Genomic DNA, 15,254 nt, shown 5'->3' with positions numbered 1-15,254 from the left:
TGAAATTGATCTGTACGACTCCAAATTAGCGGATGGAGAATTTTTGGGACACGGAATGATTTGAATAAAAACAAAGCAGATTAAACATTGAGAACTGTTCACAGTCTTGCCAATAACAACTACCGAGTCCTTCTTTGCGTAGAAGTTCGTGCACATACCAAACACACACGTGCTTCCAACAAAGCACTCAATCCTGCCCCACGTACTCCTCCTGACACCAAGTATCCAACCTAACTCTCCTACGTTTATCACATACGTGTATCTAATAACTTCCTTTTTTCCCACGCGCTTTCCCCCCCGCGTCGCACCATAAACATTTGTCACATCACTCATCAATTCAATACAGCGCGTGGGCCCAGATGTGAACCCCACTTCAATGTTGTCGTACCGTGGTAAAGTTGTTGTCGTTTATTATTGTTGATTGACTTTTCAAAGGCCCCGACTGGGCTTTTGGCCCACCCCGCGTGTGTTATGCGTGCGCGAGTGCATTCGCTATGATTCTAAGCCGAGAACCAGAAGTTTCAGTCTTTCACCGAGAGAGAGAGAGAGAGAGAGAGAGAGAGAGCGAAAATGGGAGCGTGTGCTTCGAGGCCAAAGGATTGTGTTGGTTTATCGTCGAGGAACAAGAAGAAGAACAATGGGAAGCCCAGAATAAAGAGAAGAAGAGTGATCAAAAGACGTGTTTCGTCTCGTAATATTGAAAAGGCTGATTTTACTGCGCAAACAGATCGTTCTTATACTAATCCTACTTTGCAAGGTTGGTTTTTTGAGATCAAACTCGCATTCGTTGCTTTGATCCTTTTCAATATCATTTTTTTTCATTTGGGTTTTTTAAATCTTCAACAGGAAGCACTGATGCTGCTGCCTTCTCTGATGCTATTTCAGTTGTTGAATCTGAATGGGAAGATGAGTTCTACAGTGTTCATGATGGTTTGTGATTTAATATCTACAATTGCTTCAGAAGCTCTTTCTTTTTAGCTTACTTTTATGGGATTCTGAGGATGAAAATGCTTTTGATTGATGACAGATGGGTTCTCTGTAATTGGATCGGAGAGTGTATTGAGCGTTTCATCGCCTAGAGATTTTTTTAATCCAAAGGAAAATTTCGAGAACACAACACCAGGGACTGTCATTGAGGGAAATGCAGAGAATGTTCAATCAAAAGACAGGGATTCTCACACCAAACCCAATGGGGATGTAAAGGGTATTACAGGAGTTTCTAATTGTGGTACTAGTGTCGGAGGGGAAGTAATGCAGGAGGCAAATCATTGTGGGCTTATTCCAAATGCTTGCTTACCTTGTCTTGCTTCCTCCACAGTCCCTTCGATTGACAAGAAAAAATCACTAAGTCCAGGTCCAGGAACACCAACCTCCAGAAGAAAACCTTCTCTGAAACTTTCCTTTAAATGGAGAGAAGGACATGCAACTCCAACTCTATGTAAGTGTTGCTTTTGGTTTCCTCATTATCTGCATTTTTCATTTGTTTGTCAAACATCATAGTTTACTTACAATTTGAGTTTTTGATAATAGAACTTTTATCTGCATTGTCCCGATACTTTGATGTAATAATCCCTTAGAACCTTAGTTGATTGAAAGTCAGTGAGCTACATCTCATGGGCATTTTTTTTCTTTCTGTTTCTTTTAGTTTCACCCAAGGCACTTCTGCAAAGACCAGTGGCTGGTTCCTCAATTCCTTGCTGCCCTATAGACAAGAAGATGCCTAATTGTTGGTCACCTATTGAGCCAAGTTCTTTCAAAGTAAGGGGACAGAACTATTTGAGGTGAGAACAATTGGTTTTCAGGGTTTAAATCCACAAAAGTTGTGGAGATAATTGGTCGCATTTTCATCTCTCTTTTATCGCACTTCTCTCTATCTTAAATTACTACTTTTTATCATAATTTGTAAATAATCTCACTTGATTAATAAAGTTATATTATGTCCACTTCAGATAAAATTCAATTCACAGTTGTAAGTAGTTGCATTCTAAATATCTCAAAATGCAGCCTCTCTTTCTTATATTCCATAGTTTCATCGCGTCTCTTTCTTATATTCCATAGTTTCACTGCATTTGCAATTTTTTGTAGTTGTTAACTTCTACTACGTTTATTGTGATTCTGCATTTAGTATTCCTTTCCTTTTTATTTTTTGATAGGGATAAGAAGAAAGAGCGTGCTCCAAACTATGCTGCATTTTATCCGTTTGGTGCTGACATCTTCCTCTCTCAAAGGAAAATTCATCATATTGCTAGATATGTGGAACTTCCTACTATCAGTGCAGCTGATGAAGTCCCTTCTATTCTAGTTGTAAATATTCAGGTGCTGATATCTTTCTTTTCCCTGCATAATTTCACTACTCGTACTTCCCATCAATAATTGATATAAAAAAATTATGGCAGTAAAAATTTCCTGCTTTAGTGCATTACATTATGTCCATTGCTACTTCAAAGATTCTGTAAATGATTGCGATTCTTGTTCAATGAGCCTAAAAAGTTATCTGCCCGTCAGGAATAATCATGCCATTTCTGTAATGTTGAGCATTTTATGTATTTTCAGTAATGGCGCAACTTATTTCCTTGCAGATACCCTTGTATCCTGCAACAATTTTTCAAAGTGAAAATGATGGAGAAGGAATGAACTTGGTTATGTATTTTAAAGTGTCTGAAAATTACTCGAAAGAGCTTCCCTCTCATTTCCAAGAAAATATAAGCGTAAGTTGAATGCATCTCAACCTTTGTTTTTGCAGAGTGTTCATTTATTTTTAACAGATTATTAATTTGGTTCTGAACCATGTTTCTTTCCTATACAGAGGTTAATTAATGATGAAGTGGAGAGAGTAAGAGGTTTCCCAGTTGATACAATTGCACCGTTTAGGGAAAGATTAAAAATCTTGGGCCGATTGGCAAATGCAGAGGATCTTCAATTAAGTTCTGCTGAAAAGAAGCTTCTGAATGCTTACAATGAAAAACCTGTTCTATCACGTCCTCAACATGAATTCTATTTGGTAAACTTTAGATGTATTTAGAACGATTATTCTGATCATTTTAGTATTACTAGTTTTCTCAAATTAGCCTTAGACTCAAAAGAATATATGTTAGCATTAGGATATCTTATTCAGAAGCATACGATCTTTTGGAACATCCATTGCATGTGCCTTTCACTACATTTTACTTATCAGATATATAGTTATGAAGAATGAAAAAGTACCAAACCACGCGTTGTATTGGGATAAGATCAATAGAGTGGGTATGTATCACATATTTAGTGGTCACATGAATTAAGTACATTTCTCAAATATCAGTTTGTTTCTCTATTCTTTCCTTATTTACGAGGCTCATTGCAGATAATTCAATGTAGTTTAAATTTACTACTAAGTTATGCGTAATGTGTCAAATTGATATCAAGGAGTCTACATATGATGAAACCTAGCAAAAGTGGAAATATTTGTTAATGTCACCAACTAATTAAGTTATCCCGTTAATGCAACTGCAGCAAACTTCGTCACATCACTCTACTAGAAGAAATCTTCGAAAATGAATATTGTTATCACTTGGCAAGAAGAACTCTCTTGCTCTTTAGTTGTATCTGGTGTGTTTTCAGAGTTATAGTGAATTTTATAGCAATGAAATACTTTATATGGCTTTTGTATTAAATACACAGTAATATAAACTGAGATAATTCTTACTAGTGTTTTATCTTTGTATTCTCACAGGGAGAAAACTACTTTGAGATTGATTTGGATATGCATAGATTTAGCTACATTTCTAGAAAAGGTTTTGAAGCATTCCATGACAGATTGAAGTTTTGCATCCTGGATTTTGGCCTAACAATTCAGGTAAATATATTCTTTCTACCGAAGATTACAAGCAACGCTTCGTAGTTGTTTTCAATTTAATACAATGCACATCTGATATTATTCTAAAATTTTTAAACAGGGATGCAAGGCAGAGGACTTGCCCGAGCATATATTATGTTGCATTCGTTTGAATGGAATTGACTACACTAAGTACCAACAATTAGGGTGTTGATAAGGCCTTTGTAACCTCAACACGTGCTTTTATACTGTAAGGTTTTCTTTTTATCAGCAAAACCTATATGAGACCCGAATTCTTTTGGGGTCTTTGCCAGTTGAAAGCCAAAGCTTCTGGCGGCTAATTTTGTATTTGACTGTTGCCATTATTTTGTATATAGATTTTAACTTGAGTGTATATGTGTGTTCAAGAGAAAAGGAAGTGAAAGGCGAGAAATGTTTCTGTCATTCCAATTCATGTTTTCTCTTGTGCTCCAATAGAGTACTTTTTTCATCATTTTCCAATATAATTTGATGCAGATTATTTAATTATCCATTTTCTGTTTGTTCTTGGCTTGCATGTTGTTTCTTTTTAGAATACACCAGCCTCGTTTGGGGTTCGTGTGGAATTCCATCTGCTTAGTTCTTTCCAACTAATTGAATAAAAATTGCAGAATAGATGCAATTTTGTGTTTCTGCAGTAAATATGATCAGTCAGCAAAAAGCCAAGGAAGTTCTTGTCTACTGCACAATTTTCCTCAAATAATCCATGTGAAAATTTTCTTTCATGTGACTTTTGAAGATTTCCTTTTTGAACTTACATATTACTTCGAGTGATTTTAGTGGCTAATCATCCTTTTAAAGATGAATATTGCTACTGAGTTATCATGAACAAGAAGACAAAAGGAGGAAAATAATTCATTGATTATTGGTTGTGAAGAATTTATGTATAAATGTAGTATGTTAATAGAATCTCACGAGTGTCTGGCATTATAATGCTTCCAAATAATCCCAAGGAAACTGAACTCAATAGGGGCAAATGGAAAAGGTCAAAAAGCTTTGAATGCCATAGATTATTTTAAGCAGATCATTTGTGGATGCTTTGAACCCATAGAACTCAGTTTTTCCATTCATACTTTTTTCTACTTGCTGGGTTCTCTCTTTGATTTACTTATCCTGTCTTGTCAAGTATCAATACGGTTCTGTTCGGGAGTCGAAATTTTGTTATGAACTCTCGAGTGAAGGAATTCTCAAAAGCAAATGATGGATCTGATGCAGATAGATTATGTACAGCTAGACTTTTGGAGGCTTCAGAAGATCTAGTATATTTTTTTTTTTTCAATTTTCCTGTTTTCATGGTCTTAGTGTTGTTTTATGATGTTACTAATGCCTTTTTGTTAGATGCAAAGTGCAAACTTTTAAATCCATGCAATTCCTCCATGATTTTCACAACCACCCTAATCAATATATATATGGCTAAAAAGATCAATGTCATTAGAACTTTTCTTACCTCATTCATAATCATTCATGTCTGCAAGTCAAAACTAATTGATCATCCATTAATTCTCATATGTTTCTATGGTCAAAACTCTTAGTAATCAAAAGAAGGATCTAAAAGTTGAGGAAACTGTGATCCCATTTCTCTGTCCTTATCCAAGATACCATCCACAAATGAACTTGCAGAAGATGAAGATGCATCTGCATAGCTGTTTGTTTGATTTCCATTCATTACTCCATGATCGTACGGTCCAAAATCACCATTCCCACTAGTGAACTTGCCATGGAATATATTATTCTGTGTCGAAATCGATGTCGATGATAACACCCCATGAGAGTCTTGGTGCTGCTGCTGCTGCTGAAGATGATGAAAGTCTGCAGATATTACAGGATCATTGACGAGAAACTCACTCCAGAAACAAGAAGAAGAGGGTGTTAATGGTGGCTGAGATTCTTGACAGGTATACGATTGCGGTGAGTTTAACTGCGTGGCGGTACTGGAACATGAAGATGACGAAGAAGAGCTAACCTCATTAAACAAATATGGTTTCAAAATGTCATGGTTGGTGACTTGAAACTGAGGCAGAAATTCCCAGGAATGGCTGTTATTAATGAACGAGTTTTCATGGACTTGTTCTATGGGAGGCTTCAGGATTACATTAGAACTAGAAGGTCCAGTTAAGACAGACGAAGATGGCTGTTCTGGTTTGGACACGAGAGTGGAGTTGAAGTTTTTATTGAAAGAAGCAACATGGTTGCCATTGTTGTTTGATATACCTCTAATGTTACCATATTCAGAAAGAATCTGAGAAAAGGATTTGTGAGTTATAGGATCAATTCCCATCTTGGAAAGCTTTTTCTTAAGCTTAGTGTTCCAATAGTTCTTCACATCGTTGTCTGTTCTTCCTGGAAGCTGCCTTGCAATTAAAGACCACCTGCGACACAAACAGTTAACGAGGAGTCATAAAATTTGTGCATTAGTAACAGAAAAAACACCAAATGGAGTCGTTAAGATAGTTGTATGTGTGCAGTTGGTAGTTGGGTTTGTTACTATTTGAGGGGAATTTTTAAGACAAGTTCTTCTACAACTTCTGCAGATGAACCATAGCTCAGTTAATAAATAGGGATTAAGTAGTTAATTTTGATAAACTGCAAGATCTAATAATAATTTACTAAAAAAATATTTGGGAGCATTTTTAAAGAATAATTCATAAGAATACCTATTAATTAAACATTTTTAACTTTGTAATCGGTGATTAATGTAAGTGGTGAATTTTAATAAAAAATATTTGATAAAATTAAATTAAATTGATTAATTAATTATATTATATTTTTTATATATAATATAAAATTAAATTTTAACTAAAATTAAAGTAATCGAATTGAAAAGTATAAAATTCGAATAGAATGTTGAGTTTAATTTTATTAAAATTTTTTATTAAAATTGGTCAGATCAAAATAATTAATTTTTTTTAAAAATAAAATAAAATAAAATAAAATAAAAATTTAAAATTAAACTTAATATTCAAATTAATTTGGTTGAATTAGTTATTTTGATTTGAATAGAAGGTTGCTAAAAAAAATATGAAAAAAAAAAAAAGAAATGGAAGGAGACAAAAACGACAGGAACCGGAAGAAACCAACCTGCTACCTACAGCTTTATGAAGATTAATAATGAGTTGTTCCTCTTGAGGTGTGAAGTCATCATGCTTAAGATCAGGCCTCAAGTAATTAGTCCATCTAAGCCTACAGCTCTTCCCACATCTATTCAGCCCTGCACTCAAAATACACAACCACAACACCACTCATACAAATCAAACCCTAAAAATTTCAAACCAAAAAAAATAAGAAAAAAACACAAAAGAGCACAAAGCAAAAAACCAGCTTTCTTGGGAACCAGAGTCCAGTTGCCAATGCCATGGCTGGAGACATAGGCAAGAATCTTGGCATCTTCCTCAGCAGTCCAGAGACCCCTTTTCACGTTGGACTTGTCGCAGCAAGGAGGCCTCCCCATGGGCAAGAAACAAAAAGAGAATGGGTTGTGTAATAATGGTGAGGAAAGTTGTAAGCGCTGTTGCAAGTACATGCAGTGTAATTAATTAAGAAAGATAGAGAAAGAGAAGATTGAAGCAAACGTTTAACTACTGATGGGGAGAGAGAGCGAAGCATGAAAAGCATGCAGTTGCCTCTAAATTAACAGCAATTGCATGATTTTGTTTCATGTTTGCGTAGAAAACGTTATTTCTACGTGACAATACATCACAATTGGGTGCATGCCATCTCCACATGCTCGGCTTCATCAACGGATTATACATGTTCGTTTTGAGTTAATTAGTTGAGCTAATATATATGTTTTATTTTATTTTTTGGTATAGTTGCTGTCTGTGTGCAAATGAGTACTCTCACAGCATCTGGGTATGTTATTACCTTCAGAGAGGTAATTTACAGGAGTTTTTTTAGATTCAGTTGGGAAGGAAAATAATATTATGAATTCATGGTTGGTAATAATATTTATAAAATTAGGAGGAATTGCGTTAAGTTCGACAAGTCATTGCTTTTTTTTCTTATAATGTTATGTTTGACACTTATACTGCTGAATATATCACTACGAGTATTAAATATGAGATACTGTTATCTCTATTTTATATCTTATGCAAGTCTACATAGTTTAACATTCCATTAAATATATTTAAAAACCTTAAATTTCTCCAAAACCTGATCTTTTCATCAGGAACTAAAAAATAAATATGTTAATTTATTTCATTGAAATTATTTTTATATTTTTATTAGTATATATAAAAATAAAATTAATTGCATATTATTATTATTGTATTGTTTTTGCAAGAATAAATGTATTAAAATGGTAAAATAAATTAATTATTTACTAATATTGATTGTTGAAAATTAATTTCCTTTTTAAAATTTTGTAGATAACAAGAGCAATTATAAAATATGATTCTAAAAGAAAAAATAAAATAAAAAGTGTTGCCTAAAGTGATTGATGTGATATGTTTGAAATTTATAGTTTCGAACATGGCACATAACCCATTTGAGAAATATTTTTCTCACAACCTATAAGTTATAATAATTTTTTTTTTCCCAACACTCTGAATTAAAAAAAGCTCAATGTACAGCCCCCATAGATTTAAAAATAAAGAAATAAAAACAAAATACAACTAAATAAAATTAGAGGAAAGGTGGATATAACTTAAATTTGGACACTTTTAACTTTAATATTGCCATGATTGCTAACAAAGTTTTTACAAAGATCTAACAATTGTGCCGTAGCTGCACAACCTGTTGTTATTTACAGTTGATAATGTATGAATTCTCACTCTATATGCGAAAGTTAGGAAGAGAACATACTAGGAGGTGCATGCATTGCAGCTTTTCCTACAATAGCCATCAGAAGTGCCAGAACCGATCATATAGATGGGGTTCTTGTTACACTCACCTGCCTTTGCCCACATAGTGCAGTTCTCATTTTCATCAACACAATCCCCATTTCTCGATCGCTTCAGAGGTCTATCGAAGGACCTGACATGGATCCATTTGGTTGCAGACCACTTCTCACCCTCGATAACTGGGCAACTCCCATGTAAGCTTTTGGTGTCAGTAGTTGCATTTGGATGAAGACTAAAGAACAGCAAAGCATCACCCTTACTGGGTTTCACTGCTAGCACATATAGTGGTAGACTTCATCAGGAGGCACTATCAAGTGGGGCCAAAACTCAAAAGCTAATAGCTGTTGGATGACTAAATGAGAAAATAAAGCATGAGAGTTGAATCACATATAGTTGTCAACAGAAGGCCTTGCAAATGCATATCACTTGTCTGCCAGGCTTCCATATTAGATAGAAGGTGCAATTTGATGGCAAAGTTTAGGACAATTTTCTTTTTAGGAAAAGCTCCTTAATTTTGTTTGAAGTGACTTCCAAAAGAATAGCTAAGGGTTACTTCAAGACAAGAACAGGTGACACCACAAAGATACAGAACCAAGTTTCAGCACAGGAAGGCAAAAGAAAAAAACACAACAGAAAAAAGCCAATTCCTACATCTGACTAGTATGATATCTCCATGTCACTCCTGAAGTTCCACCAATAAAATATTGTAATGAGTCTGAATATATAACGTAAAACATGATAAATTTGAAGAGAGTGGCTAGACTACATCTGGAAAATCATACCTGCATAGCCATTCTTAGCACAGTCAGACAAGCTATCATCCTTTGGCTGAGACATATGTGCCTGTAGAAGACATGCACTCTGCAGTTGGTTTGGGACAGAACCAAAAGGATAAAGTAACCAAAGGCACAGGAATTAAAGTCGTTAGAAATTGTATACCCCTGCGTTTGGGAACACTGTTTCCCCACCCCTTTCAACATTGGACAAATACATCAGTACTGTTGCAATCCGATGGCCACCCAGCTCCTGATTAACCTTGTCACGAAAATAATCAAAATGAGGTTCGTACTTCTGACCATGTTCATAGTGTAGTATTTGCATGGACTCTCCATTTTCTGATTCGAAAAATAGTTCAGGAAAGATGAATCAAGAATTCGTAAGACATGCATTAATAAAATAAAAATGGTAAAATGCATACGATAAATTACCTTGTGGAAGGAAAGTCCATGCAGCAATCCTCGCCTCAATATCTGCAACAATTTTGTCCTTCACAGTGGAAACAAAGAACAGCATTTAAGCTTTCCAATTTGAGAGCAAAAACAGAGAATTTATCAAGGAGTATTTCAGAAAGTAAGAGTTTTATTGCATGTATATGCATTCCCATTTACGAGTCAATGTTCCACCTTTTTTTTTAAGGAACAATCTTCCACCTTTAACACAGAGAAATAAACACAGCAAGGAAGATGGCAACGTAGATTTATTTGTTTTTATGGTGCCTTATGGTGAAGAAAAAAAGGATCGAGTTAACTTATATTAACTTGATATTTCAAAAACAAGCTTGATACAGAGCTAAGAAAATTTCCATATGTGCCAACTTCCCAACCAATGTCTCCCTCAGCTTCAGAGTTCAGACAGTTCTCTCAAAACTGTCTGACATTGGCTTAGAAGTTCGGGAACTCTTACTGCACTAAACTTAAACCAGCTAATGTGTTTGAGCACAATAAGTTTTTAGCAAACCAAATATTGAATAAGCCGAAGTGTGGCCCACCTTGTTATTTGTTCACAGAATTGCCCGTGAAGAGCAGAAAAACCATATACCCAAGCCAGGACTCTGTATTATACTTCTAACATCCTCTACACTGTACTAGGAGATTCAAAAAGTACAGAAATTATTAATTATGCATAAGTATGCCCTTGGAGCTTTGCAATGTGTTTGCAGATTCAAGAAATCATGCCTAAAGTAATTAACTAATTACATTATGCTAGTGTTGATTATCAAAATTAAAACTTTAGAGCTTAGAATAAAAAAAAATGTATATATATATATAGCATTCATTATCACCTAACTGAATCAAGCTATATATATATATATATATATATAGCATTCATTATCACCAACTGAATCAAGCTATATATATATATATATATAGCATTCATTATCACCAACTGAATCAAGCTATATATATATATATATATATATATAGCATTCATTATCACCAACTGAATCAAGCTTTCCCAATTGAATAACACTCGATCCTTTCAAATCAGCATTAACTCCCAATCAACCTGATTTCTAATATCCCAATAACACTCAATCTACCAAATAATGCATGAAAAGTAAGCTCTGTCCGCACATAAATCAATCAATTCCACTGTAACTATATTACAATCAAGCTGAAGGTTAATTATCAAATACCTGAGCTTTGAAAAGAAACATGCCCGAACTTGTTCTCACTTCACTCTCTATACTCTCCCCAGATTCATTATCAGCCACCATTGATTTCTCAAGCTTATCCCTAGCCTACTCACCCAAAATCAAAACACAATTATGAATAAAATATTAATAATATACGTAAGATTGTCTCCAAATTCAATCTTGAACTCACTTAAATCTCTAATGTAGCTAAAGAAAAATCCCAAATTAAATTACATTAAAAAGAATTACACTAACCAAATTAATAAGATGATCACACTCCTCATTTGATAAAAACCCTTTGTAAATGAAAGCCCTGAGAAGTTCAAATTTCACAACAACAATAAAATAAAATTAAGCACAAGGCAGCTACAGCTACAAATACATATAAATACTTACAACAAGCAGTTACCTGGGGCGCCAAGAGAGTTGGGTGATTCGAGTTGGATGAAACGCATTAGAAAAAACACCTTTCTTCAATCTTTAAAACCGATTCATGCCATGAAAAATTGAAAAATACATCAAACCAATACACTATAAATATGTGTGTGTGTGAAAGAGAGAGGAGACTTACATTCTGTTTTCACTGGTCCATCCAGGGATATGAAAGAAAGCAAAGGAAAAACGAGGGAAAAGTAGGAGGAAACAAAGAGAAAGCGCGAGAAAATTACAAGGTTTCATCGAGACAGATAGAGAAAGAAGAAGAAAAAAATGATAGTATAGTTGTTTGTTTGCAGGGGAATGAATGAAGGTGTTTGGCAGGGAAGAAAAAATAAAGGAAAAATGACAAAACAAAGGGGCGTCCACTGACCACTGGCTTCGGTTATAGCACTTTGTCGCTATTAGTAACCGTCAAAATGGACCAGAAAAAACAGCGGCCGCCGTTGGAAGCTTCCTCTAAAAGGTGGTTTTTTGGAGACCAGGTGGTGGGAGTGGGAGTGGAATTTTCAGAGGTTTATGTTATAATAAGAAGATTTGATTTTGACTACATTTGGAAATAAAATTAATGAGGATTTGGATTAGGGGCAGATTTGGTAGGTCCAGTAACATCAACTAGCACTAGTGTAAAAATGGAAAGGATATCAAAAAATTAAATCATGGAAAATTTACAAATACGACTTGTGTTCTCAATTTTTCAAAATTAAAAATAATTTTTTTATTTTTATTATTTACTTTTTGAAATTTGTTTTCTAAAAATTATTTACATAAAAATAAATTTATATTTTATTATATAAAAGTAAGTAACAAAATATTTTTTTAAATATGATATAAATAATTTTATAAATTATTGCATATAAAAATAAATATTAAACTATTTTTATGAAGTATATAATATTATAATAAAAATTATTATTTAATTCATGTAATATAAAAAAATTATTAATTAGTCTATCGATTTTAAAAATATATTAAAATATTATTTTCTATTAATTAATTTTTTTATTAATTTTAACAGTTAAGTATTCTGTAGCATATGAAATCCCATTAATTAATCATTTAATTTTGAAAAATATATTAAAATGTCTCTGAGATTTTTAAAAATGTACTAATTAACTCTTTCATTAATTTAGATATTAAGTGTTGCAAAAATGTTTCAAACACCCTCAAAGAGACTGATTAGTAAACATTTTTATAAAACTGAGTGATCAATTATTAAATTTTCTCTTACCACAGGGACTAAATAGTAAAATAGTTAATAGCTAAATTAATAGGATTAATTAGTATATTTTAAAACGTTTTAATGTATTTTTAAAAATTGATAGATTAACTAATAAGTTTCATTATATCACATGAACTAAATAGTGAAATTTCTTGCAAAAAAGTTTCTTAATATGGAGGGAATAATTGATAGATATTTTTATAAAATTGAGAGACCAACTAATGAATTTTTTCATATTATAAGGACTAAATAATAAAAATATTTAAAAAATAAAACTAATAGAAGGATTAATTAATAGATTCGTTAAAACCTCAAGCATTTTTAATGTCTTTTTCAAAATTAAAGAGCTAATTAATGAGTTTTCCTATAATACAGGACTAAATGATAAATTTTTTTTATAAAAATAAAATAAAAATATATTTGAATGAATATATATTTAAAAAAACGATTTTGATCAATAGAGATAAGATTTTGAAAATGTTAATAATGTTATTGAGATTAGATTGATGATGTGGCCGGAACAATACTGTGATGCGATTGGTTAAAACCTATAAGAGAAAAAATGTGAGGTGGTAGGGGATGCTCATCGCAGTCACTCCGACGCTCAAGTTAGTATCTTGAAGAATAGAGAGAATGCAATGGATTACTTAGAGTTTGAATGATATTAGAGATAGCGTATTTTTATCTCTGGGATCGTTCCCCTTTTATACCGTAAGAGAATGGAGATAAATATAGTCTTTTCTAAAAATCCGGCGATAATAGCTGGATGCTCGATAATGGGCATCACCAGCTAATAGATTGGTGATCTCATGATTACAAGCGAAATAAAAAATGTGCCTAACAATGGTAACTCTGCGCCAAGACTTGGCCTATCAGGGGAGAGCGAGTCTTGGCGATAATCCAGGTGTCGTTCGGGCCTTCCTTTCCTATGACCGGATCGCACTTTTCACCTGTCTGATCCTTGCCATGTAGTTTTTATCTTGCGGTGATAGCTCATAATTTTATTTGGGCAGATGTTCTGTAACATCAGAGGTCCCCCCGCTAGTTTTTGACTCTTCAGATTCGAAGGGGATATCTTCTATCGATGCCCTGGACATGTGACTCTTAAAGATTGGCTCCTTGCTGCTCATGTCGCTTCGTCTACGGAATCTTTTAGCGGCTACTGCACTGTTTATCGTGTCGCATTTAATGCCTGCCTTCAGAACCACTTTTATAAGGGTCCATCGTCTTCTCTACTCATCACTTTTGCATTTTTCTACAACTTTTTTTTCAAATAAATTCACTCTACGATTCCCTTTCTGTTGAAGTCCTTACCTAATTTACAATAATCTTTGTTGTCCTTTTTGATATGGATAGGAACACTTTTTCCTCCCTTAGCAGCGTTTTTAGCTTCTCTTCTGATGGCCCTATCCGAGTGCCAGCCCCCATTGTTCCATTATGGGAGACATTTGAGAACGAGGGTAGCTCCCTTAGTGATATCTTGTCCATCTTATCGGATAGCAATGTGGATCGTTTGTATCACACCTATCACATTCCTCAGGATTCTTTCTGAATCTTTACTCCTTCTTCCCATGTCTTTGCTAACAACTTCATTCCTGTTGGCAATACTATCATGGTCTTCAAGGAGTAGTTGAAGGTGGGTCTCCATTTCCCTTTAGATCCCTATTTTATGGAGGTCCTTCAGTTTCACAAGCTTTCTGTTGCTCGGCTTCATCCTAATAGTTGGAGAATTTTGGTAACTTTTCTGTTTGTATGTTTTAACAATCACATTGGACCTAGCGTAGCACTTTTCTCCCAGCTATACGAATTGAGTACTCATAAGAATGAGGAGTTTTGGTACTTTAGCAGTTGAAAGTACTTGAATATTTTTGATCAAATGTCTTATTCTTTAAAACAATGGAAAAATAAGTTTTTTATCCTCCATCATCATACTCCGGGGGGCATTGGGCATCTTCAGGCTAGCAGTCACTACTGGGTAGAGCTGGATAAAGATGGGGTCTGCCCAAGGAGAAAGGAAGACGAGGCTTTGGCTTCCCTTAGGGTGATAGCTAAAGCCTTAAGGAAGATTGATATTACTCAGGCGGTGAGGAACATCATCTTGACTATCTTACTTACTTTTTCTTTTGTTTGCAGATATGACCGAGTCAAGCAGATTCGCCGAGGCAGTGCGTGCTACTTGAAAGGGCAAGACTGTTGTTGCTGATGTTGCCAATCCCTTGCTAAGCGTGCTCGCCCCTTAGAGGAGGTAATTGTACTTCCCTCTCCCCCTTCCCAACTTACGGTTGAGGAACTAGCACCTTTCAACTTAAGTCTTTGGTCCTGGGTGCCTCTGCTCCTACCTCAGCCTCCCTACTGATGCCCCTTCTTCCTCTGCTCCTATGAGTGCTGGGGTCGAGTCTTCCTGGCCTGCCAGCATTCAACGTTTGGCCTTGGCACTAAACAGAGCGTCTTTTCTCCTTTGCGCCTACATGGTCAAGGAGCATTTTAGAAGCT

The 15,254-nt window shown here is 34.5% G+C and overlaps 3 protein-coding genes across 5 annotated transcripts; 1 reads left to right on the top strand and 2 right to left on the bottom strand.

Moving 5' to 3' along the window:
- Positions 1-490: 490 nt before the first annotated feature.
- LOC110605469 lies at positions 491-4,342 on the top strand. 2 transcript variants are annotated; one of them, XR_002486402.2, is made up of 9 exons: positions 491-757; positions 847-930; positions 1,028-1,438; positions 1,646-1,781; positions 2,154-2,316; positions 2,580-2,708; positions 2,807-3,001; positions 3,490-3,585; positions 3,710-3,832. XR_002486402.2 is itself a non-coding variant. In XM_021744062.2 (9 exons), exons 1-9 carry the CDS (start codon positions 571-573, stop codon positions 4,023-4,025), a joined length of 1,521 nt encoding a protein of 506 aa, XP_021599754.1. In that variant the 5' UTR covers positions 492-570; the 3' UTR covers positions 4,026-4,342. The 2 variants fall into 2 exon arrangements, 1 of the variants encoding a protein (XP_021599754.1); XM_021744062.2 differs by lacking the exon at positions 3,490-3,585 and adding an exon at positions 3,933-4,342 and having other exon boundaries at positions 492-757.
- Positions 4,343-5,161: 819 nt separating this feature from the next.
- LOC110605470 (transcription factor MYB35) lies at positions 5,162-8,028 on the bottom strand. The gene is made up of 3 exons (XM_021744064.2): positions 7,166-8,028; positions 6,929-7,058; positions 5,162-6,219 (listed from the first exon to the last, which is right to left on the bottom strand). The coding sequence occupies exons 1-3, from the start codon at positions 7,368-7,370 to the stop codon at positions 5,379-5,381; spliced, it is 1,176 nt and encodes a 391-aa protein (XP_021599756.1). The 5' UTR covers positions 7,371-8,028; the 3' UTR covers positions 5,162-5,378.
- A 460-nt stretch (positions 8,029-8,488) lies between these two features.
- On the bottom strand, positions 8,489-12,051 carry LOC110604801 (probable prolyl 4-hydroxylase 6). Of its 2 annotated transcripts, none has more exons than XM_021743108.2 (8): positions 11,676-12,051; positions 11,514-11,582; positions 11,360-11,417; positions 11,105-11,209; positions 9,897-9,954; positions 9,628-9,803; positions 9,471-9,531; positions 8,489-8,960 (listed from the first exon to the last, which is right to left on the bottom strand). In XM_021743108.2, the coding sequence occupies exons 1-8, from the start codon at positions 11,780-11,782 to the stop codon at positions 8,650-8,652; spliced, it is 945 nt and encodes a 314-aa protein (XP_021598800.1). In that variant the 5' UTR covers positions 11,783-12,051; the 3' UTR covers positions 8,489-8,649. The 2 variants fall into 2 exon arrangements, with proteins under 2 accessions (XP_021598800.1, XP_021598801.1); XM_021743109.2 differs by having other exon boundaries at positions 8,489-8,957; positions 11,676-12,050.
- Positions 12,052-15,254: the final 3,203 nt, after the last annotated feature.

Source organism: Manihot esculenta, chromosome 17 (assembly GCF_001659605.2).
Source record: "Manihot esculenta cultivar AM560-2 chromosome 17, M.esculenta_v8, whole genome shotgun sequence".
Lineage (NCBI taxonomy): Eukaryota > Viridiplantae > Streptophyta > Magnoliopsida > Malpighiales > Euphorbiaceae > Manihot > Manihot esculenta.
The sequence above is the reverse complement of the archived record's forward strand: the minus strand, read 5'-3'. Positions and strand labels throughout refer to the sequence as shown.